Source organism: Carassius auratus, unplaced genomic scaffold (assembly GCF_003368295.1).
Source record: "Carassius auratus strain Wakin unplaced genomic scaffold, ASM336829v1 scaf_tig00011483, whole genome shotgun sequence".
Classification (NCBI taxonomy): Eukaryota; Metazoa; Chordata; class Actinopteri; order Cypriniformes; family Cyprinidae; genus Carassius; species Carassius auratus.
The window spans coordinates 265524-287776 of NW_020524209.1; the positions used below are offsets into that span (position 1 = coordinate 265524).

The 22253-nt window shown below is 36.9% G+C and overlaps 1 protein-coding gene across 2 annotated transcripts in view; it reads left to right on the forward strand.

Annotated features, from left to right (window-relative positions):
- LOC113073160 (NACHT, LRR and PYD domains-containing protein 3-like) overlaps nucleotides 1-15153 on the forward strand; it is a 66955-nt gene extending 51802 nt beyond the window's left edge. For both annotated transcript variants that reach the window (XM_026246030.1, XM_026246031.1), the window contains 3 exons: nucleotides 9715-9888; nucleotides 14053-14099; nucleotides 14176-15153. In XM_026246030.1, coding sequence (XP_026101815.1) covers nucleotides 9715-9888; nucleotides 14053-14099; nucleotides 14176-14729 — 775 coding nt within the window. In that variant the 3' untranslated portion in view covers nucleotides 14730-15153. The remainder of the gene's footprint in view (nucleotides 1-9714; nucleotides 9889-14052; nucleotides 14100-14175) is intronic.
- The last annotated feature ends 7100 nt before the right edge of the window (nucleotides 15154-22253 follow it).

The window sequence follows — 22253 nt, forward strand, 5'->3', positions numbered from 1 at the left end:
TAAGAGATTGCAACTTAAATATTCTGTGATTTAGTATGCTCGCTTATCATAGGAAGTAATTATTCTTTACATTAAGGTAGTAGCCTAGTGAGAAAAAGGTGTTGGGGGAATCACCCTTTTTTCATCAAACCGCAGTTTTTGCAAGTTCACGCAATTTCATCGCATTAAAATTGCAAAAATATCCCACATATTCCATCACAATTTTTAAGAAAATGTGCCGCAAAATCAAGGATTTTTGCCCGCAACAATCACAAAAAGAATCCGCGTTTTTCTGTAGGGACTGGATGTAAACGACCAAATTCCACCCGTGATTGCAAAAGTATGTTATTACAAACACTCAAGCGGGGTTTAAAGTGAGTTTTGAGTAAAAGTGTACTAATAAATTCATAAATTGTCTAATGTAGCTTGATGCTGACGTTAGCTCTAATGCTTCTAATAACAGGTGCATTTGTTTTTTATAATGCATTTCTGTCATAATAATTAATGTAAGATCGTAAAAAAATGTTGTATTTTTATAGTGAGACTTTTGATAAATATGGGGTAAATGCATACTGAGACTGAAGTGAGATTGCAGCTTGGTGGCTTTGTAAAGCTTTAAGTACCACAAAAAAGGCTAATAAAGGTGAAATAAAAACAAAATAATAATGATAAAAGAATAAAGCAAATAATGTGTCATACCTGGCGGAGGTGTGAAAGACTTGTTTTGTGAGAACAATAGAATCATGAATGGGGGAGTATTCAGAGCCAAAAACACAGACAGAGCAGAGCAGATGAAAAGTGACATAAATCAATCAGATAAGGCTACTCTAAAAACACACATGACATGGCCTTAGAAAATATTTCATAAAATTCACAATTTCACAGACTGGAAATTATCTGCTGCTCTGTCTTTCACGTAAATCTGGCTGAATGATGCCATTCCGGACAGTGTACTCCATCTGCCCAGCTTTCAGCTGTTTAGAGCAGATTGTGACACAGAATCGACGGGGAAATCACACGGCGGCGGGACATGCTTTTACATCAGTGAAAGGTGGAGAATGGATTAACTGTGTTAAAGAAGTCCTGATCTAGAAGCGCTCTTTATTAACTGCAAGCTGTTCTATTCTCCTCAGGAGATTCATTTGTTTATTCATATGAGTGTTAACATTTCTCCGCAAGCGCAGGTGAGCTCAGCTTTACAGAAATTCACTGATCAGAGACAGAACAACAACACTCTGACTCTGTTTTAATCATTCTCGGGGACTTTAATTAAGCAAATCTTTCCCATGAACTACCAAAATACTGACAGCACATCACATGTCCCACCAGAGACAGTAATATAAAAGATCACTGTTACACAGCAATAAAAGATGCTTATCACTCTGTCTCACAGGCAGCTTTGGGTCTGTCTGTTCACTCCCTGGTTCATCTTATACCAATTTACAGGTAAAAACGTAAATCTTCTAAACATGTAGAAAAGACTGTAAAGAGATGGACCAACGAAACAGAGGGTGCTTTAAAAGAATGTTTCAACCTCACTTGATTGGAGTGTTTTTGAAGCAGCTACTACCGATCTGGACAAAGAAACTGTAACATCCTATATTAGTTTCTGTGAGGATATATGCATTCATAGCAGGACTTATTTAACATTCAACAATGATTAGCCATGGTTTACAGTAAAACTTAGACATCTTTGTCAGGCCAAAGAGGATGCCTACAGAAATGGGGACAGAGTCTTGTACAATCAGGCCAGGAACACACTGAACAAAGAGATTAGAGCTAAAAAGTTAGAAGACCAGTTTACTTCCAATGACTCCATCACCATCCCCGTTCCAAATAAACCCAAGATAACAGGACTTAATGGCCAGGAACACACTGAATAAGGAGATTAGAGTGGCTAAAAGGACCTACGATAAAAAGTTGGAAGATCAGTTAATTTCCAATGACTCACCTTCAGTATGGAGAGGTCTGAAAGCCATCACAAGCTACAAGACACCATCCTCTTGCACTGAAGTGAATCAACAACTTGCTGAAGACCTGAATAAATTTTATTGTAGATTTTAACCCCCTCCACACCTGTTCTGACCAACCCCCCCCCCCTCCCCCTTCCTGCATTTTCACCAACCTGGTGCCCCTCAGGGATGTGTTCTCTCCCCACTGCTCTTCTCCCTGTACACTAAAGACTGTACCTCTAAAGACCTCTCTGTCAAGCTCCTGAAGTTTGCAGACGACACTATAGTCATTGGTCTCATCCCTGACAGTGACGAGTCTGCTTACAGACAAGATATTAATCAGCTGGTTGTCTGGTGCAGTCTTAACAACCTGGAGCTGAACACACTCAAAACAGTGAAGATGATAGTCTACTTCAGGAGAAACCCCCCTGCACTCCCCCCCCACTCACCATCATAGACAGCACTATGGCTGCAGTGGAGTCATTCAGATTCCTGGGAACCACCATCTCTTAGGACCTGAAGTGGGACAATCACATTGATTCCATTGGCCCAACAAATCTTATACTTTCTTCGCCAGGTGAGGAAGTTTAACCTGCCACAGGAGATGCTGAAACAGTTCTACCCAGCCATCATTAAGTCTGCCCTGTGCACTTCAATCACTGTCTGGTTTGGTTCAGCCATTCAAACAATTTACTTATTTTTTATCTATTTTTTTAAATATTGGTCTATTTATATCTACATGTTTTTTTTGTCTGTATGTTGTCTCTGTGTACTGAAAGCTTATATCACTAAAACATATTCCTTGTATGCGCAAGCATACTTTGCAATAAAGCTATTTCTGATTCTTATTATTTTTCTCATTGGACCACTTAGGCACATAGTGATAATTTTCATCATGCAGACAGAGTAAATGTGACAACAATGGCATGTCTTTGTATAAGGGATCCTGTAGATGAGGAGGCTGCATTAATTCGCAGGGAGGTACAATGACACGAAAACCCTAATTTTCAAAGCAAGAAATTGCAGTTCTTTGGAGGAGGTGGCTGAAACACAGCATTATACGTAGAATGCTGACAAAAAGGAAAACTGGGCAGAAATTACTCAAAAAAATAAATGCTGCTGGCTATATGTGTATAAAGCCCAGAAGAAGTCAGGAATAAGTGGAGGAACGCAAGTTTGACAAAACGGAGGGCTGCAGACAAGATTGGTTGGGGTTATCATTTCAGTTCCTTCTCTCACCTAAGAGGAAGAGAAAGTTTTGGCCATCTTTGGGCCTGAAGCATTGGACGGGATCTTTGGAGGTATATATGCATATGCAACAACCAGGCCACATCAGGCCCTCTCCAGTCTGGCCCTTTAGCATAAGGCCCCCTCCACAATACCAGCCATTAATCTCCCGCTAAAGGAGAAACAGGGGACGTTGTGGCAGCATGAGAAGCTGCTTAAGTCGCAGAAGGAAATATCTTAACTCCAGGAAATCAGGATAGAACTAAAAGCCCTGAGGGGGAGCAGCAAGACCAACATCATCAGGTGGTTATGGCTTATAGGAGGGATAAATTGGAACTACTGTGTGAACAGGTCAGCAAGCCCTCTCTAACCATGTTTTTGCCTACTGACAATAAGTGCAAACTGCATCATTCTTAACCTTTCACATTATTCTTAAAATAATGTGACTAATTCTGATTATATATGTATGGAAAGGAATTTAAACTTTTATTTTATTGTGGTGAGCCACCATGACATACACTAAACCTATCAGGTAACTGAAGTTGGCTATATACAGATTTTCTAATTTCACAACATTATATAAATGACAATATAAGCCAAAAATGACACAAAATGTGTGTTTCAAGTGCTCAACAATGGCAGATTTACAAAGAATCCTACAGCTTGAGCACAGCGACACAGAAGTCAGGCAGTGTATATAAATGCATATAAGGAAACACTTTAGCCCCCTTGACTTACTATCTTTAATCAGTCCCATGGACGGACACGCTCTATAGTGGTTATAGGACTATGAAAACAACATTTTCACTGCATCAGTAATTACAGTGATGGCCAGAAGCTTAAACCCTCCAAAAGCTGTTCTGTAATTGTGGTAACTGCAATTCTCCTATATTTTACTCAAAACTCACTTTAAACCCCAATCGAGTGTTTATAATAACTTCGTTTAGCGATCAGGGGTGGAATTTGGTCGTTTACTGTTGTAAAAATATGTTATTTGTAGCCTTTTTCATCGCTGCACAAGTTAGCATTTCCCATGTACATTTTCGATTTTTTTTATAAAAACGCCCGAGATCTCAAGAAAATCTCATACCAAGCTTTACTATTGTAATCGCGGGTTTATTATTTGGATATTTCGTGTGTACAGAGGTGTTTCAGTGTTGTTTTGGCCAGGTAACTACCAGGAATTGTGCAGGAAGCATGTGACACGATGTGGCGGTGTCCAGATATGACACACTCAGATTGACAATGGGAAGGCCCAATCAGAGTCTGAGTCACACACCGCACGAGCTGTGACTACTGCACGCACACAGAGATCGCTGGGAGAGGCTGTTTATCATCTGATCGCGTAAATCCGTGGAAAATGAATAGAAATGACGATTCTGTCTGAAGAAATATGAAGTAAACATCAGTAAATATATCCATATATCTCCGCAGATATGCATCTTTGGTCTGTAAATCCTTATTGACTCTGTTCAGTGAGTCTATGTGAACACAAATAAACCGCTGCTGACGTGACTGAATATGAGTGAGTGGTGAATTTCTATTCAGAATGTGGCATAATACGGATTTATTATTTTGCACGTCTGACATAAATCACTAAATATCTGTCACTGCAACAATGTTTTATCAAAATATAGGTCAAAAATTTTGAAACTAGAGTCTTTAAACTTTCAATTGATGCACAGTTTGTCCAGATGAAGTAAGACAGTGATGTTTAATGTGCTGTGAAAGTGAAACAATAATAAACTGGGGCCGTCGGCGATGTTTGCACGTAAAGGGGTTAAGAAAAGCATCTCAAGCACAGCACAAGTATCAGAATGCTGAATAACAAAATAAAGAGAGAAAAAAGCAAAAATTAAACAAGCATAATAAATACCCACATACAGGTGTACATATAATCACAATAACATATGAATATAGATATAGACAACTAAATAAACAAAAAAAAAGTTTTTTATCCAGAGCTTGTCTCCTTAAAATTATCTAAAAAATGGCTCCAAGATTTCAGGAAATGTTCGGATTTCATTCTAACTCCAAATGTAATCTTTTCAAGTTTAAGGGCAAAAAGTAGGTCAAAAACCAACTGACAGTAGGTTGGAGGAGAAGGCAGCTTCCAATTAATCAGTGTAAGTCTTCTAGCAAACAGTGTGCATAGTGCAATATTATCCCTCTCTAAAGATGTGAGTTTAACATTCTCCAGAAGGACCCCAAATAAAGCAGTCAATTGGTTGGGATCTATTACTGTGGTAAGAATTTCTGAAATACAACTAAAAATTTGCCCACAAAACCTTAATAACTTAGGACATGACCAGAAAGAATGAAACGTAGAGGCTGGCTCTGCAACACAACGTGGGCCGGTGGGGTCTAAATCAGGAAATATCTTGCCAAATTGCACCCTAGACCAATGAATATGATGCACTTAAATGCACCTTAAATTGAATAAGCCTGTGTCTAGAGCTAACTGAAGAAGAATGTATCCTTTTTAAGATAGTGTGCCAGGTTTTGTCTTCTAACAAAACAATCAAGTCCTACTCCCAGAGAGAGACTTTAATGTCCTGCTAGACGGGGTTTGATTGTCATTTATTGTGCTGTAAATCCTTCAAATGGCACCCCTTATACATTTATGCTGGTCTAAAATACACTCAAAGACACCTCTAGGAGGGACAGAGGGGAACTCAGGAAAATGTTTCCTTGAAAATACCAGAATAAATGTGAATTGGACAAATAAAATTTATTTTTAAGTTGGTCAAAGAAAGCTTTAAAAATGCCTACAAAGCTTGCTCACTACCGACTTTCGGCACATTAGACCATGCCACCATTTTCCTCACATCAGAATATAAACAAAGGCTAGTTCATGATCCCCCGGTGCAGAGGGTGCTGACGCTATGGTCCGCCCACTCAGAAGCCATGCTACAGGTGGCTGTTGATTACATAGACTGGGACATGTTTCGGGCAAGTTCATCTGACATCAGTGAGTTCACGGATGTAGCATTAAGCTTTGTAAACACACTAGCCGAACAAGCTATGGATACAATAACTATAAGGACCTTCTCTAATCAGAAAACGTGGGTGGACAGAACAAACCATGCAGCAGTAAACAAACGCACTGCTGCTTAAAACGTCTGTTTTCTGTCGGGAAACATGAGCGAGTACTGTGACGAGTGGGGCGAGGCCGGTGGAGTGATTGGGAAATGAGCAATACCTGCGACTCACCACCGGTCTGGAGTACCACAGAGGAGATGGAAGGATATAAAACTGGAGCGACGACATTGATGGAAGAGAGAGGACCAGGCCTGGGCTTTTAGTTGTGTTTGCTTTTTATTTGTGCGCATCAATAGTCCATGAGGGGCCTTTTTTATCTGGTCACCCTACCTGAAAGAGCTACTGCATTATTTCATTAGCTTGCATCTGACCTGCAGAGATATCATTCAGGTCTGGTGGGGTTTCAGCCAGTGAGGTATCTGATTCTGACTGTGTTGTTTAAGTACTGAGAATCTGAAACCAGTAGCGCATATTAAGTGCTCTCTGTACTTGAATTATTATCAAACCGAATATGCACGTTTCTCAAATTCTTTATGGCCACGTTGAGTACAGACAGCGGAAAAAAACGACGCATGCACTATTTACTTACTTGTAAAACTCAAAGGAATGCAGTCTCTACTCTCGGTGGGATGATGTGGAGCTTACATTATGAAGGGCGCTCTGAAAAGCGGCAGCGCAGGCAAAATATTAAAACCTCTATTAAAACAGATGTCCAAATGGGCGTACCGGTACGCTCAAAGCACGTTCTGGGCGCACGGAGAGGTGGCGGTACGCTCAAGAACTATATTTGGAAGTGGCGGTACTGAGTACCGGTTCGTACCGGCGCACTTAAAGCACTGCTATTATGATATATAATCTATTACATTCATTGAAATAAACAATTCTACTCCCCATAAATAAAACACCTGATGCTGTCGGGAGCTGACCAATTTTGTGAGATTTAGCTTGAAAGGAGTAACACAAAGAAGTTGCGATTTTAAAGCCTGTTATACTTTCCGCATGAGCAATCCGGACACGTACACGGCCAGCGCGGACGCAGACTTCTTCAATATATACTTCTGAATGCGCAGGCTGATGGCCAGCTCTGCAATTGCCCAGAATTATTGCACATCTCACTGTCTTTGTATTCTTTTACTGACGGATTGCACAGGTTTGAGTAGCAATGAGCTTCTTCACTCTGTCTGCATATGTGCAATTTTGCTTTTGAAGCCAACTGACCAGGCGCACCTGTCCGCGCGGTCGTCTGCTAGAGCCTCTGCACACACTCTCCAATTACGATTTGACATCACGCCCACCTAGCGGTCCATAGTGGACTCACGGACGCAGAAAGTTTGACAGAGGGTTTAAGATGCAGGTTGCATGACCTGACTTAACGGACGGATTAATCGCCTATTTTCAGTTGCTGAATGTTTTCTTTATTTTTTATTTTTTAAACACGCTAAAAAATAAATAAAGTTTGTAAGAGGAAAAAAATATATGAGTCGTGTATAGGTTTCATTTTAACAGATCAATCAGCTATTTTCGTTTGCTGCATGTTTTTTTTTTTTAAACACGCTATAAAATAAATCAGAGTTTGTGAGAGGAAATAAATAGGCTATAGGCTCAATCGGGAGAAATCAAACGTTTCCATATAAGTGATGTTGCCCATTTGAAGCTTAACTATTTTTCATGAGGTAAATAGGCTGTGTGCATTTCAGTATTGATGAAAAAAAAATCATAATTAACAATATGTCAAAGTGCTCACGCCGAATGTCTGGTGAACGACTTCTGTTTCCATTATGTGCGCAAGGCACCAGCATGATCAGCTGAAACAAATAATACTTAATTTTTGGTCACACATAAGGCATAATTCAAAAATGCTGTTAGTTTGAAAAATCAAGAATAATAACATAATAACATAATAATAAGTTAATACTAATTATTGCTAAATGCTGGACCGTTCCCATTTCGCTCTGCATATGGAACTTGAAGATTTTTTTGAACCAAGAATGAATCGAAATGAAAATGAAATTAAAACATTTAGCGTATATATATATATATATATATATATATATATATATGTGTGTGTATATATAATATAGGCCTTATATTTATTTACTGTTTAATTTTTGTATAGTAGACTGTAGTCTAAGACTATCCTACATTTTAAAAATTACCAAATTGTAAAAAAACAGTTTTTTTATGTTACAATGTTATATCATAATGTTATTGTTGTTTTACTTCCTTCTTTTATCTCATTTTACAATCTCATTCATCTCGCAATCCGTCCCTTTGCGCCACCTGGCGGTAGTTTCGCGAATGATTTTAACACTCGACTGAATTAGAGTTACCGCCGCGGCAGTGCACAGCGGTAAGCCCCAGAAAGGATGGCCAACTACTGTATTTCAAACCTGAAACAGTAGGCCTATTTTAAAGAGAAAATATTGGGAACCCATTAGTAATTAATGGAGAATTGTTAGATAATTCAGCAAGTATTACTTAGAACCTGAAACATTATTCTAAAGTGAAAATACAGGGAACCCATTAGTAATGAATAAATAATTATGCAGGACTTATTTCATATATGAAACAGTATACCTATTTTAAAGTGAAATTATAGTGAACCCTTTAGTAATCGACACGGGAATTACTTAGAACCAGAAATAGAATTCTAAAGTGAACCTATTAGTAAATAAATACCTATTAGTACTACATCATTTTGACTCAAATCAAATTCTAAAAAAAAAACTATAAAAGTAATCATAAACTTTAAAATACACATTTCAGATGAGAATATTTCTTAATACAGCATACTTTATTCCATTTTAACATGTATACTGGCCACATTTAAACTAATTTAACAAACATTTTATAATCAAAAGTTAAACATTTAAAAGCAAACAAAATGCATGTATCGTTTCAATTGTAGGCTAAGTGGAATGTAACAAAGTTGTACTGTAGTAATACTTTATACTTTAACTTTTACTGAATAGAACACACCCCAGGCATGGTGCAATCAATGATGTCAACACAACAAACTATGCCTCTAACCACAGGTGAAGAGCTGTTGTTCCAATGACACAAATTTGTGGTGCAGTTTATGAATGTTTATGTGTACTATGGTTTCGGGAAACACTGAAACGTAGAACTATGTTGGTAAAGATGGAACATGCGACCATAGTTCGCTAACAATGCTTTTGGGAAAAGGTCTGAGGATGTCCTCATATGAGTAAATTAGTATGAATGAGGCTTCTGTGAATAGCACGTTTCTATGCTTCTACCTTCTCAGTGGATTGCTCAGTAAGTTTAAAATAAAATAATCAGATTTTCATTACACAAGCTTATTGCACATATTCAAAAAGTCTGTTCTGTCTCTGTGAATATTGACCCGACTGACAAGAGCAGAATGACAACAAATGTGCAAAACATTTTTTATTGAATAATTAGTTCAATACAAAAAGCATACAACACATAATGTGATATACAGAAAAAAAAAAACTAGTGTGATGTGGACTGTTGCTGTATGTTTTTGTAGGTTGTCTGGCTGTATGGTGACAGAGGAGGGATGTTATTATATGTCTTCAGCTCTGACTTCACACCCCTCATGCTTGAGAGAGCTGGATCTAAGCTATAATCACCCTGGAGATTCAGGAGTGAGGCTGCTCTCTGAAAAACTAGAGGATCCAAACTGCTTACTGGACAAATTCAAGTATGTTGAGTAGGAAGAGGTTTTAGTTTTTATTATTTAAACTTTTTAGTGTCTCTGAGTATATTTATATGAGTCTTAAGAGTTTTAAGAGGATGCAACAATATTTAGAATTTAAAGAGCATTAGTCTGAGGAGTAAAATCTCAAGTAAAAACAAATTACCAACAAAATAGTACTTTAACTCACATCCTAACTAGCCTCAAAACTGGAGCAAACCGTGAAAACACAATGGAAATAGCAGCCGCTTCCATAAAAGGTAGAAACAAACATTTTTATGATAACTTGTGTTGCAAACATTAACAAATTGTAAATGAAGGAACAAAAGCCCTAACTTTAATTATTAATTAATTATTTAATTAACTTATTGAATGCCCATTTTAAACAAGTTGTTATGATTCTTTAGAAAAATTGACCCCCTTCCTGATTGCTTTTTTTCCTGTTTGTCACGCTCTAATGTTTCAGATCATCTAACAAATTTAAATATTAGTAAAAGATGACACAAGTGAACACAACATGCAGTTTTTAAATGAAGATTTTTATTTTTAAAGGGAAACAAAATCCAAAACTACATGGCCCTGTGAGAAAAACGGTTTGCCCCCTAAACCTAATAACTAGTTGGGCCACCCTTGGCAGCAACAATTACAATCAAGCATTTGCGATAACTTGTAATGAGTATGTTACAGTGCTGTCTACTCATCTATACAGAATTGTTGTAATTCAGCCACATTAGAGGGTTTTCGAGAATGGCATGACCTTAAAAAAGGTAGTTCACAGCATCTCAATAGGATTCAGGTCAGGACTTTGACTAGGCCACTCCAAAGTCTTCATTTTGTTTTTCTTCAGCCATTCAGAGGGGGACTTGCTGGTGTGTTTTGGATCATTGTCCTGCTGCAGAACCCAAGTTTGCTTTAGCTTAAGGTCATGAACAGATGGCTGAACATTCTCCTCTAGGATTTTTAGGTAAACATGGTTTCATTTATCACAGCAAGTCTTCCAGGTCCTGAGGCAGCAAAACAGCCCCAGACCATTACACTACCACCACCATATTTTACTGTTGGTATGATGTTCTTTTTCTGAAATGTGGTGTTACTTTTACACCAGAAGTAATGGGACACACACCTTCCAAAACATTAAACTTTTGTCTCGTCAGTCCACAGAGTATTTTCCCAAAAGTCTTGGTGATCATCAAGATGTTTTCTGGCAAAACTGAGACAAGCCTTTATGTTGTTCTTGCTCGGCAGCGGTCGTCGTCTTGGAACTCTCCCATGCAGACCATTTTTGCCCAGTCTCTTTCTTATGGTGGAGTCATGAACACTTACCTTTACTGAGGCAAGTGAGGCCTGCAGTTCCTTGGATGTTGTTGTGGGGTTTTTTGTGACCTCTTGGATGAGTCGTTGCTATGCTCTTGGGGTAATTTTGGTCAGTCGGCCACTCTTGGGAAGGTTCCCCACTGTTCTATGTTTTTGCCATTTGTGAAAAATGTCCCAAAATGAGTCCCAAAAGCTTTAAAAATGGCTTTATAACATTTTCCAGACTAATAGATCTCAATTACTTTCTTTCTCATTTGTTTCTGTATTTCTTTAGGTCTCAGCGTGATGTCTAGCTTTTGAGAATCTTTTGGTCTACTTCACTTTGTTAGGCAGGTCCTGTTTAAGAGATTTCTTGATTGTGAACAGGTGTGGCATTAATCAGGCCTGGGTGTGGCTAGAGAAATTGAACTCAGATCTGATAAACCACAGTTTTAACAGGGGGGCAAACACTTCTTCACACAGGGCCATGTAGTTTTGGATTTTGTTTTCTTTAATAATAAAAAAAATTATTTAAAAACTGCATGTACTGCGTGATGTGTTCCCTAAATGTGTTTGATGATCTGAAACTTTAAAGAGTGACAAACATGAAATAAACAAGAAATCCATGAAATATCCATGAAAACACTGGTTAAAATTCCCCAATGGTTGTGTAAAACATCCATTTCTACTTTGTCAGAAACATCTCAGTTCACAGTGAGTCATTTTTCTTTAAGCAATAATGAGCTACCGCTCACCCCACTCTTCTGGTTTTTTACTTTTATTTTGTCTATTCGATGGTGTTCCCATCAAAAACAAAACTGATCCATTGCCTCCTCTGTAACTCTGATGTCAGGAGAAAATGAAGTGCATTAGTTTAGACAATTTGTGCAATGATCACCTACCATCAATGTAAAGATGATTTTATTAATATATTATAATGAGTACATTACAATATAAATATATTAAGTGGTGACCCAAGTACACAAATCAAGTACTTGAGTAAAAGTACAGATATGTATAATAAAATATTACTCCAGTAAGAGTACTCCTTTTTCAATTTTACTCAAGTCAAAGTACAAAACAACTAAATGTTAATGTACTTAAGTAAAGAAGTACCAAAAGATAGATTTAGTATTTTTTTTAATAGGCTCCTTAATTAAATTTTATATTAGCACATATTTTTTATAACCCTGCTGCTCAAAATACCTGGGATTTTTTTTCTCCAAAATAACCACTATATGGAGTCAAGGTTTATTTTTGTTGTTGATATGGACTATGTTGATGAGAGTGATGTAGTAATGTTCACTGTGAAGCTTACACGTACCTGAGAGAAAACAGATTTGACCATCTGATTTTCACCAGGAAGAAAAAAAGAGTTTTGTTGCTTTGCAGAACATCACAGTTATATATGACACGAGAATAAGGCCTTTAGTTAGGAAGAACATATTAAGAATGCTTTTTTTCTTCTGTAAAAACACCCCTGGCCAAATGCTGCCAGATGGCATTACTTCCCACTTTGATAATTACTGTAGTTACCACGTTCTGAACATCACAACATTGCTTTCTTTTTTCACCAGATGTAATCTATCTAGGTGGGTGAATAAAAATATTTTGACTTTGTTTTTTAAAAACTTAGCACTACCAAGCTTGTTAGCTAGAGAGTAAGCATCAGCTTACTATATTTACTTATTTTCAGTATGTTTATGAATAAACATTCATATCTGTCTACTCGACTAGTTAATCCAAACTTTATAAAAATGTATACTGTTGATAAACAATATAAAAACAGATATCACATAAGGCTTGAGTAGCATTTCAATAAAACTGTTAACATTACAGAAGCGGGGAATTTGAGCGTGCATGAGTTAGTTTATTTAATCTGTTATTTTAACGTTTCAGGGTTTTTGTTACCTAAAACAGAGACACTGAATGATGTGTCTGCATCATCTGCATTCAAGCATTTCAGTGGGCTTAAATAGATCACTCTTTACAGCAGATTTATTTCACAAAAAAACTGACAGTTTTGACCTAAATGCAATGAAATTAATTTCAGTTACAATAATTAATCATAAATTTCTAAATTAATACCTTTTAACAGCATCAGACATGCGCACAAGATCTCCCAGTTCTTGTGAACTCAGTTCACTGGAGACTCGCACTAAATGGTTCATTTGAATCAGTAAGTTGACGACTCTAGATAAACTGCAATTGGATCATCCTAATTTGTAAACGAATTCTGATTTAAAAGGTTCATTCAAAAGACTCTCATGAAGACGCTCATGAATCAGAAACCACTTCTGTATGTCGGAGCACTTGATAATATTATAAGAAGCAACGATATGTTTATGAAATGTAGTGAAGTAAAAAGTACGATCTTATGCTTTGGGATGCAGTGAAGTAAAGGTTACTCAAAATAAAACTACTCCAGTAAAGTACAGCTACTTGAAAAAATTAATTAAGTACAGTAATGAAGTAAAGCTTCTCAGTTATTGAACACCACCAAATATATTAGAACTAGTACATTATTATTTATGGGCTTGAAAACAAGAGGCAAACAATCAAAATATTGTACCTGGTAAAGAGTGCCCAATGTTGAAATGTGAAATCTACACCATTACTGATATTTTTATACAGTTCTGGAGGCCTTTCATAATGCAGAGGTCGACCACCTGCTCTTCCTATAGTCAGTAGTGATTAATAAACAGCTGTTTTACTGAATTCTGCTGAGGTGAAATTCGGTGTAGTCCCATATCAGGATACGTATCGTATTGTAACTTTACTGGGAAAACACACCCCTACGAGCAACCACCCTATGTTAACTACATAGCAACAGCAATTTGTTCACTGACTAAATATGACTTTGTGTGTGTGTTCTAGTGTGGATAATGGAGGAGAATCCAGGATTACAGCGGGACTACAGAAATGTATGTCTAAACAAATAAACACACACACAGCTGTAGTGATTGTTGTTGTTCTAAATGTCTCTGTTCTCGTGTTCAGGGATCTGTTTTCTCACACTGGATCCAAACACAGCAAACACTGAACTCATTCTTTCTGAGGAGAACAGAAACGTGACAAGTGTGAGAGAGAAACAGCCATATCCTTATCACTCAGACAGATTTGATGAGTATCCTCAGGTGTTGTGCAGAGAGAGTTTGTGTGGACGCTGTTATTGGGAGATTGAGTGGAGTGGACATGTGTTTATATCAGTGTCATATAAGAGCATCGGCAGGAAAGGATGGGGTGATGAGTGTTGGTTTGGATATAATGATCAGTCCTGGAGTTTGTTCTGCTCTCCTGATAGTTACTCATTCAGACACAATAACATAGATACTGATCTCCCTATGAAGTCCATCATCAGGAGAATAGGAGTGTATGATAATGATTATATCAGTAGAATAGGAGTGTTTCTGGATCACAGAGCAGGAATTCTGTCCTTCTACAGAGTCTCTAAAAACACAATGAGCCTCATCCACACAGTCCAAACCACATTCACTCAGCCGCTCTATCCTGGGTTTTATGTTTATTATGGATCATCAGTGAAACTGTGTTGATGAATCAGACGAGACTGACAAGAGATTCTACCCATAATGTTTTGAGCTGCATGTAAATCAGTTACAGTGAGATGTGATAGTCTCTTCATGACATTAATACTGCAGTTGAACTTCTGTCACTGAAATAACAGTCACAATAAATGTGCCACAAATCCTCATATAAGATCTGTCTGTGTTTTTGTGTCTGTGTTTTTGTGTGTGTGTGGGAGAGAGAGAGAGAGAGAGAGTGTGTGTGTGTGTGTGTGTGTGTGTGTTTATCTACATTTGTGTTCTTATTGTACTGTCACATCAGTCATTTGTATTATTAATATCAACATTTTCTTTCAATTGAAAATTTCTTCATGAATCATGTTTGTGAAAAGTATTGTCAGTCATTTTCTCTATTGTTTTTATGCATAAATAATAAAACGCAACAAGAAATGAACTTGAGATCAGATCTGAATTTATGTTTGTATCATGTTTATAATCGATTCCTCACAAGATTCAAGCCCCAGTGTAGTGATAGGGACACTCTACTGTCAACAAGCACTGTCCTTCGGATGAGACATTAAACCGAGGTCCTGACTCTCTGTGGTCATTAAAAATCCCAGGAAGTCTTTCAAAAAGAGTAGAGGTGTGACCTCGGCATCCTGGCTCAATTCGCCCATTGGCCTCTGACCATCATGGCCTCCTAACAATCCCCATATCTGCTGATTGGCTTCGTCAATAACTGCACCCTGGAGAGGATTGTGAAACAAGACCCATTCAAAAATGTGGGGGAGATTCACAAAGAGTGGACTGCAGCTGGAGTCAATGCTTCAAGAACCACTACACACAGACGTATGCAAGACATGGGTTTCAGCTGTTGCATTCCTTGTGTCAAGCCACTCTTGAACAAGACAGCGTCAGAAGCGTCCCGTCTGGGCTAAAGACAAAAAAAACTGGATTTTTGCTGAGAAAGGTTTTTCTATGAATTAGAGAAGAGTCCCTTTTTATGTGCATTATGTGTCTGTTTCTGAGAAGACTTGAGTTAAGAGTGGCTTAGCCACATTCATTGTTCAGTCTGGATGAGTACAGTTCATGAATAGAAGGGAGGGTTGTACTGATGATTCACTCAGCAGTTCGGACTACCCTCTGTAGTCTTCTGAGGTCAGATTTGGTTACCAGTTACTGAAGTGTAGAGGATGGATTCGATGATGATGGAGTAGAACTGTATCAGCAGCTCCTGCTGGGCATTTGTTTTTTAAATGGAGTCAATGTGATTGTCCCACTTCAGGTCCTGAGAGATAGTGGTGCCCAGGAACTAGTGATGTGTCATTTTGAACGAATCTTTAATGTGACTCGGGAAGAACGAGTCATCTCGGGGAGTGATTCGTTCAGTCACGCATGCACATTATTCTATAGGTTCTGTTCTAGTAGTAGTAATTCACCTGTCAGTCAATACAGTCTTGAGCCGGAAAGAGAATTGATTAGTTCTTAGTTTGGGTCTATCGGGTTTTTGACTCGTTCCTTAATCACGTGACAGCCCAATACGCTAAACCCAATGCAGTATGAGCCGGAAAGAGAATTGATTAGTTCATAGTTCGGGTCTAACGGGTTTTTGACTCGTTCCTCAATCACGTGACAGCCCAATACGCCAAATGCAATGCAGTATGAGCTGGGAAGAGAATTGATTAGTTCATCTCATGAGTCTTCGGGTCGAGTCATTCCTTAATCACGTGACAGACCCATACGCTAAAAGCATAGACAGTAAAAGAATGCAGTGTTGAGAATTTAATAGCAGAGAATTTAATAGTTCACCTTTCGGTTCTTCGGGTTTTTCGTTCTTTTGTCCCGTGATGTGACAACATTGGCTAGAGTAATTAGTTAATTTACAACTTTCCTTACAAATGGGTGCGTAGTACTTATTTATTATTATTATTATTTACTCTTACAGTTACGTGATGCATTTCTGGTTTCAAATTGTTGCTTTTAATTTCAATCATGATGGTACTTTTCTGTCTGTTTGTTTGTTTTTGTTTAGTTGTGCAGTTATTGAATCAGATTGTCTGTGTAAACCATACTTTTGTAACATATGACACTTTCTAAACATTAAAAAACACTGTGTACATACTTTTGAATGGTTGTTTATTGTTTATTTTTGTGCCAGAAAAGCTTTGTAACAAAGAGGACAACTATTCCAAAATAAATTAAAATAATACAAATTTAAATAATTAAAAATGAAATTAAAATTAAAAGATAATAAAGCCTAATAACCTTAACAAATGAACTTTAAAAGTACAATAAAAAAAAAAGAAAAACTAAATATTGCACAACAAGCTTTGCTTTTTTCATATAATAATTTTAAATTAATAAGTTTTAAAATAACACTTCTGTGCCAAAATAAAACTTTATATCAAAGAGGATAACTATTCCCAAAATAATTTTAAACCATTTGAATAAAAAATGATAATTAAGAGATACTAAAGCTACGGAGTATCTCCTTAAATAACAAATTACCTTTAAAATCACAACAACAACAACAAAAATATTGCACAACAAGCTAGTCTTTTTCTAAATAAATAAAAATAAATAAGCTTTAAAATAAATAACACACTGTGGCTATTTTTTTAGGACTTGCTTTAAGGCATGTTTGCATTATAAAAAAAAAAAAACAAGCTCCCTGACCTTGGATGGGCTGAGTCTGTGAGTCCTTCTGAGATAATCTGCCCAGTTTTAGAAAAAAACAATTTCAGATGGCACGGATGTGGCCACAATGCAAAGTCTTGTCTTTGTGACTTCAGAAAGGCTTTTGTATACTGGTGAACATCTCCTCCACCAGGCAGAGTGGCTCTGCAAAGTTGGCCCTCATCTCCATCATAGCATCTGAGGTCTTAGAAGACGTAGCAGAAGTCCTCAAACTTGCTACCCTCTCATCAAAGTCTTCCCAAAACATGGGCTCTGCACTGGCAGTCGTACCAGGTTCTGAAGTATCCTCCTCTGAGCTGGGTTAAAACTGTTAAAGCTGAAGTTATCATAACCTTAATGTCTTAAACTAATATTAATAATTCAAATTCAAAATGTTATTTGCTTTTAATGTATGTCATTATGTCCTTTTTTGAGCAATCTTCTTATACATATATTACACCAATATGTCAAGTCTGCCTAGGAAAAGCAATTATTATACCAGCAAACTCAAAATTGGAGTAAAAATGAACAAACTAGTCTATAAATACTTTTTATTGTAAGCTTGGATTATTATATAGCCTAGTGTTTATTTAACGATAGGCAGTCAAGAAGACAAATTAATCAATATTTTATTTATAACAGGGTTTTATTTATTTATAAAATAATAACAAACCACAGATCCTCAACAAACAGTAATAAAAACACAGTGATGTCATAAATAGAACATGGGTCTGTCACGTGATTAAGGAACGAGTCAAACTCGACCCGAAAGACTCATGAGATGAACTAATCAATTCTCTTTCCGGCTCAAAACTGCATTGGTTTTGCGTATGGGTCTGTCGCGTGATTAAGGAATGACTTAAACCCGAAGACTTGTCAGATAAGAAGTGAGATGAGCTAATCACAGACTGAAGACCCAGGTAAAGAATGAATATTTTTTTCTGTATCTTATAGCATTTTAGTTTTGTATAGTTTGTAGTGTGATCAACGTTTGCGTAAGTACTAGATGTGTTGGGGAGGTAGCCCTAATATTTTAATTACATTTTGCTAAAATGAATGATATGAACGAAATGACTCGAAAAAAGATTTGTTCATTTTGCTGAACTAGACTCAAAAGTCTGAGTCTGTAAAATGATCCAAACTTCCCATCACTACCAGGAACCTGAATGACTCCATTGCAGTCACAATGCTGTCTATGATGGTGAGTGGGGGGTTCTTCCTGTCAACTACCATCGCCACTGTTCGGAGCATGTTAAGCTCCAGGTTGATGAGGCTGCACTGGACAGCCAGCTCCTTAACCTCCTGTTCTGAGCAGCTTATTTAATGTAAACAGGATTAGATTGCATATATTTAAGCAGAATTGATACTTCAAATCTGTCCGCTACCACCGCTACTGTAATACAAGCATATCCTACTGATCCAGGTACAATAATATAAAATAATAAATTTTTTGACAAATTCAAATATGTATTTAAAGATAATATAATAATGTTGTGTAGCCTTTAATATAGACACAGCCATTTTACTAACATAAAATAATTACTTCATAATTGTCTTACACACAGATAATGTAGAGTCATGCATTAATTTGAGGGATGACAGTTATTATGGGTGGGCTTTTGAAGCACTGGATATCATGCAGATAACATAATCTTAACCCTCAATAAACTTGAATGCTGTCACAAAGCAAATCTGTTCAAATATAAATTTACATTTGAAATATAAATGACTAATTACTACATTGAAATCAAAATGTAAAGCCTGCACAAATATTAAAAGTTGTGAATATAAATAATTGGGAATCATATTTAAAAAAATCCAGAAGTCCAGAAAGTTGTTTGTCAGGTGTCTTTTTAAATTATATGATGTCACGTTGTTGTCTTACTGCCAGCCAAACACTGCATTGCTGATCATGGTTTTCGAGTATCGACTCTTGGTAGCGGTGGAGAAAGTTACTTATACTATAAATTAGGGGTGTAACGGTAAGCAAAAAACACGGTTCGGTACGTACCTCGGTTTTAAAGTCACGGTTCGGGTTATTTACGGTACAGTAAGGGAAAGAAATGCAAACATTAAACTGCAGGTTGTTTATTACTATAAACTTTATTTTTTACAATTTGTTTACACTTTTTAAAATAAAATATATATAAAATAAAAAAAGAATAAGAAATAAAATACTGCTGCAAAGTTCTCCACTAAATAAAAGACTCTCAGTATCAAACCTATATCATATGATAAAATATAATGAAAAATATAAATAAACAACTATGATTACAGTGCAGCATTACCAATCCTAGCTTATAGGCCTGCTCATATTTAAAAAAATATAACTTTTCCAAAGTGTAAAGTGCAGCATAAACAGTTTCAGTTTTTAGACCTGTTCAGATTTCGTTATTGCGTTGGGCCGATTGGAATTAAGAGCAAAGGTCTGTTTAAATGTCGACAGGAGCTGCGTTTGATTTACAATCGTTTTTTTCCTAGTTGTAGTGATGTTCACACTTGCATGATGCCTTTTCAAACCTTAGGCCGGTGACACACTGGCATATTGCACTTGTCAAACATAGTCTATTTTGCTGTCAATACTGTTGACGGTGTCCTTTATCAGTAGGCTTTATATTAATGCTCAACATTAAGTATAGATATTGTTGTCGTGAACACAAGAGCCTGGTCTGTCGGTGGCCTCTTGACATGCATATTCTGTCCATTTAGAACACGTTTTTGTGTTAAATCATATTTATTTTGTCCATCAAAAGTGTGCTTTTACATTAACTGAGCGTGAGCAACACAGCAAAAATAGACCGGACGCCGAAACCCCCGCTGCACTGCTGTTCACGTGACGCTCCTGCTCCCGGTGTGAATGCACTCCTTGATTAACATGGACGCCCGAAAAAATACGCGCTGCTCGTGCGCCGCTCACGCTTGCGGTGTGTCACCGGCCTTAGAATCAACTGCAGGGCGGGAAAATGTACCTATGTTCCACAAACAAAATATTGCATTCGGTCATTCGGTACACACATGCACCGTACCGAAAGCCCTTTACCGAAACGGTCCAGTACGAATACATGTACCGTTACACCCCTACAATAAAAAAAAAAAAAAAAATATATATATATATATATATATATATATATATATATATATATATATATATATATATATATATATATATAACTAAGTTAACTTCCGGTCTGTGTTTGTTTGTCATTCTGGCTATAGTGCTGTCTACAAAAGCAGTTAAAGTTATTTAAGTTGGGCTCAGGTCGTTATGCTGTGGGATGTGTTTCCCATACATTTATTTATTTGTGGTGCTCAAAATATCAAAACTGACCGAATTTCCAAAAAGCTTGTACTGCATGTTTAAAAATAAAAATGAGGCGCGGGTGTTTTTATATCACTGTATATCTGAAGGAAGGCTATCTTTATTTAGTCTATTACATTTTTGATGTCATTTTCATTTAATCTTGCATGATATATGCCTGATAAAACAGTTTTGTGAGCTCAGCACTGCTTTGTACAGCAGTTACTGGGAAAACCTTTGCTTCTCGTGCTTTAAAGCAACTCCTGCTGGCAGAGAATGAATTAGCATTTTCAGTAAGTCCATCTGATTTACAGAGCAAACATATTTAGCTTGTTATCAAAAATAATCTACTCTAGAGGGACTACTTATCTATTGTTATTGATTCTATTTGTAAGTCTACAGGAAGTTAAGTTAGGGCCACAAAAGCGTGCATTTACAATCACGTTTATGTTATTGCAGTCGATACCATCTATAAAAGTTTGTGACTGTAGCACATGCACATTAAATATAAAACTATTAAAGCAAAGAACTGGGGGGATTTGAAATGTTAACTAACATGCACGATTGCTAGTGAAGAAGTTTTTTTCTTGATTTCTCGCCATATGATTTTAATATGAAAGGTTTTAAGACCGATTGGCCCATACACACACGGAGGGAGAAGGTGGACAAGTCCCCAAACAACTAAGATCTTACACTCATGTGTTCTGCTGTATTGATGTTCAGACTTAGATTTAGTCCCTAATCAATGTGCTAACTTGTGCTGCTGCTGGGTTAATGGTGAAATGTCTTGCTCTTCAAGGTGTTCTATTAATCAAATTTATCATCATTATCTTAAAAAAAATCTGGGGACCCCTCTAAATAATTTTTTATTTTACTTCTAATCGAAATTCCCTAATGCCCTAAGAGGGCTCCTGGATCCCTCAGCTCAGGTCATAAAATGAAATGTCTGAAAATAGATCTGACAGGAACTGTACATGTGTAGAAACACAGTGAATGCAGGTAGAGCACAATGGCTGGAGGGGATACAGAGAGGTAGAGCTGTTTTGATATTTAGTTGACACTGCAGGTCATTCCATGAGATTATTACACTAACAGCTAACTGTATTTTCAGATCTAATGTGTTTTACTTGCTCAGGAGATCCAGCGATTTCTTTTTACCATCATGTCCAAACTTCAGTATCGGTTAGGTATTTATATTGGTAAGCAGACAGTAGATTTTTTCTTCTCCATTTATTTCACACATCTCCAAGAACATTCCAAAATGATTTTTAGTTTTTCTAACTTTACTATTTATAGGTATGTAATTGAGTGAAATAATTTTTGCTTCATTCTGTGAACTACTGACAACATTTAAAATAAAAATAAAGATTTTATTCACATTTGCAGTAAAAGAAAATTGGAGAAACAGGTCAAAATAAGTCACCTTTATTTATATAGCGCTTTAAACAAAATACATTGCGTCAAAGCAACTGAACAACATTCATTAGGAAAACAGTGTCTCAATAATGCAAAATGATAGTTAAAGACAGTTCATCATTGAATTCAGTGATGTCTTCTCTGTTCAGTTTAAATAGTGTCTG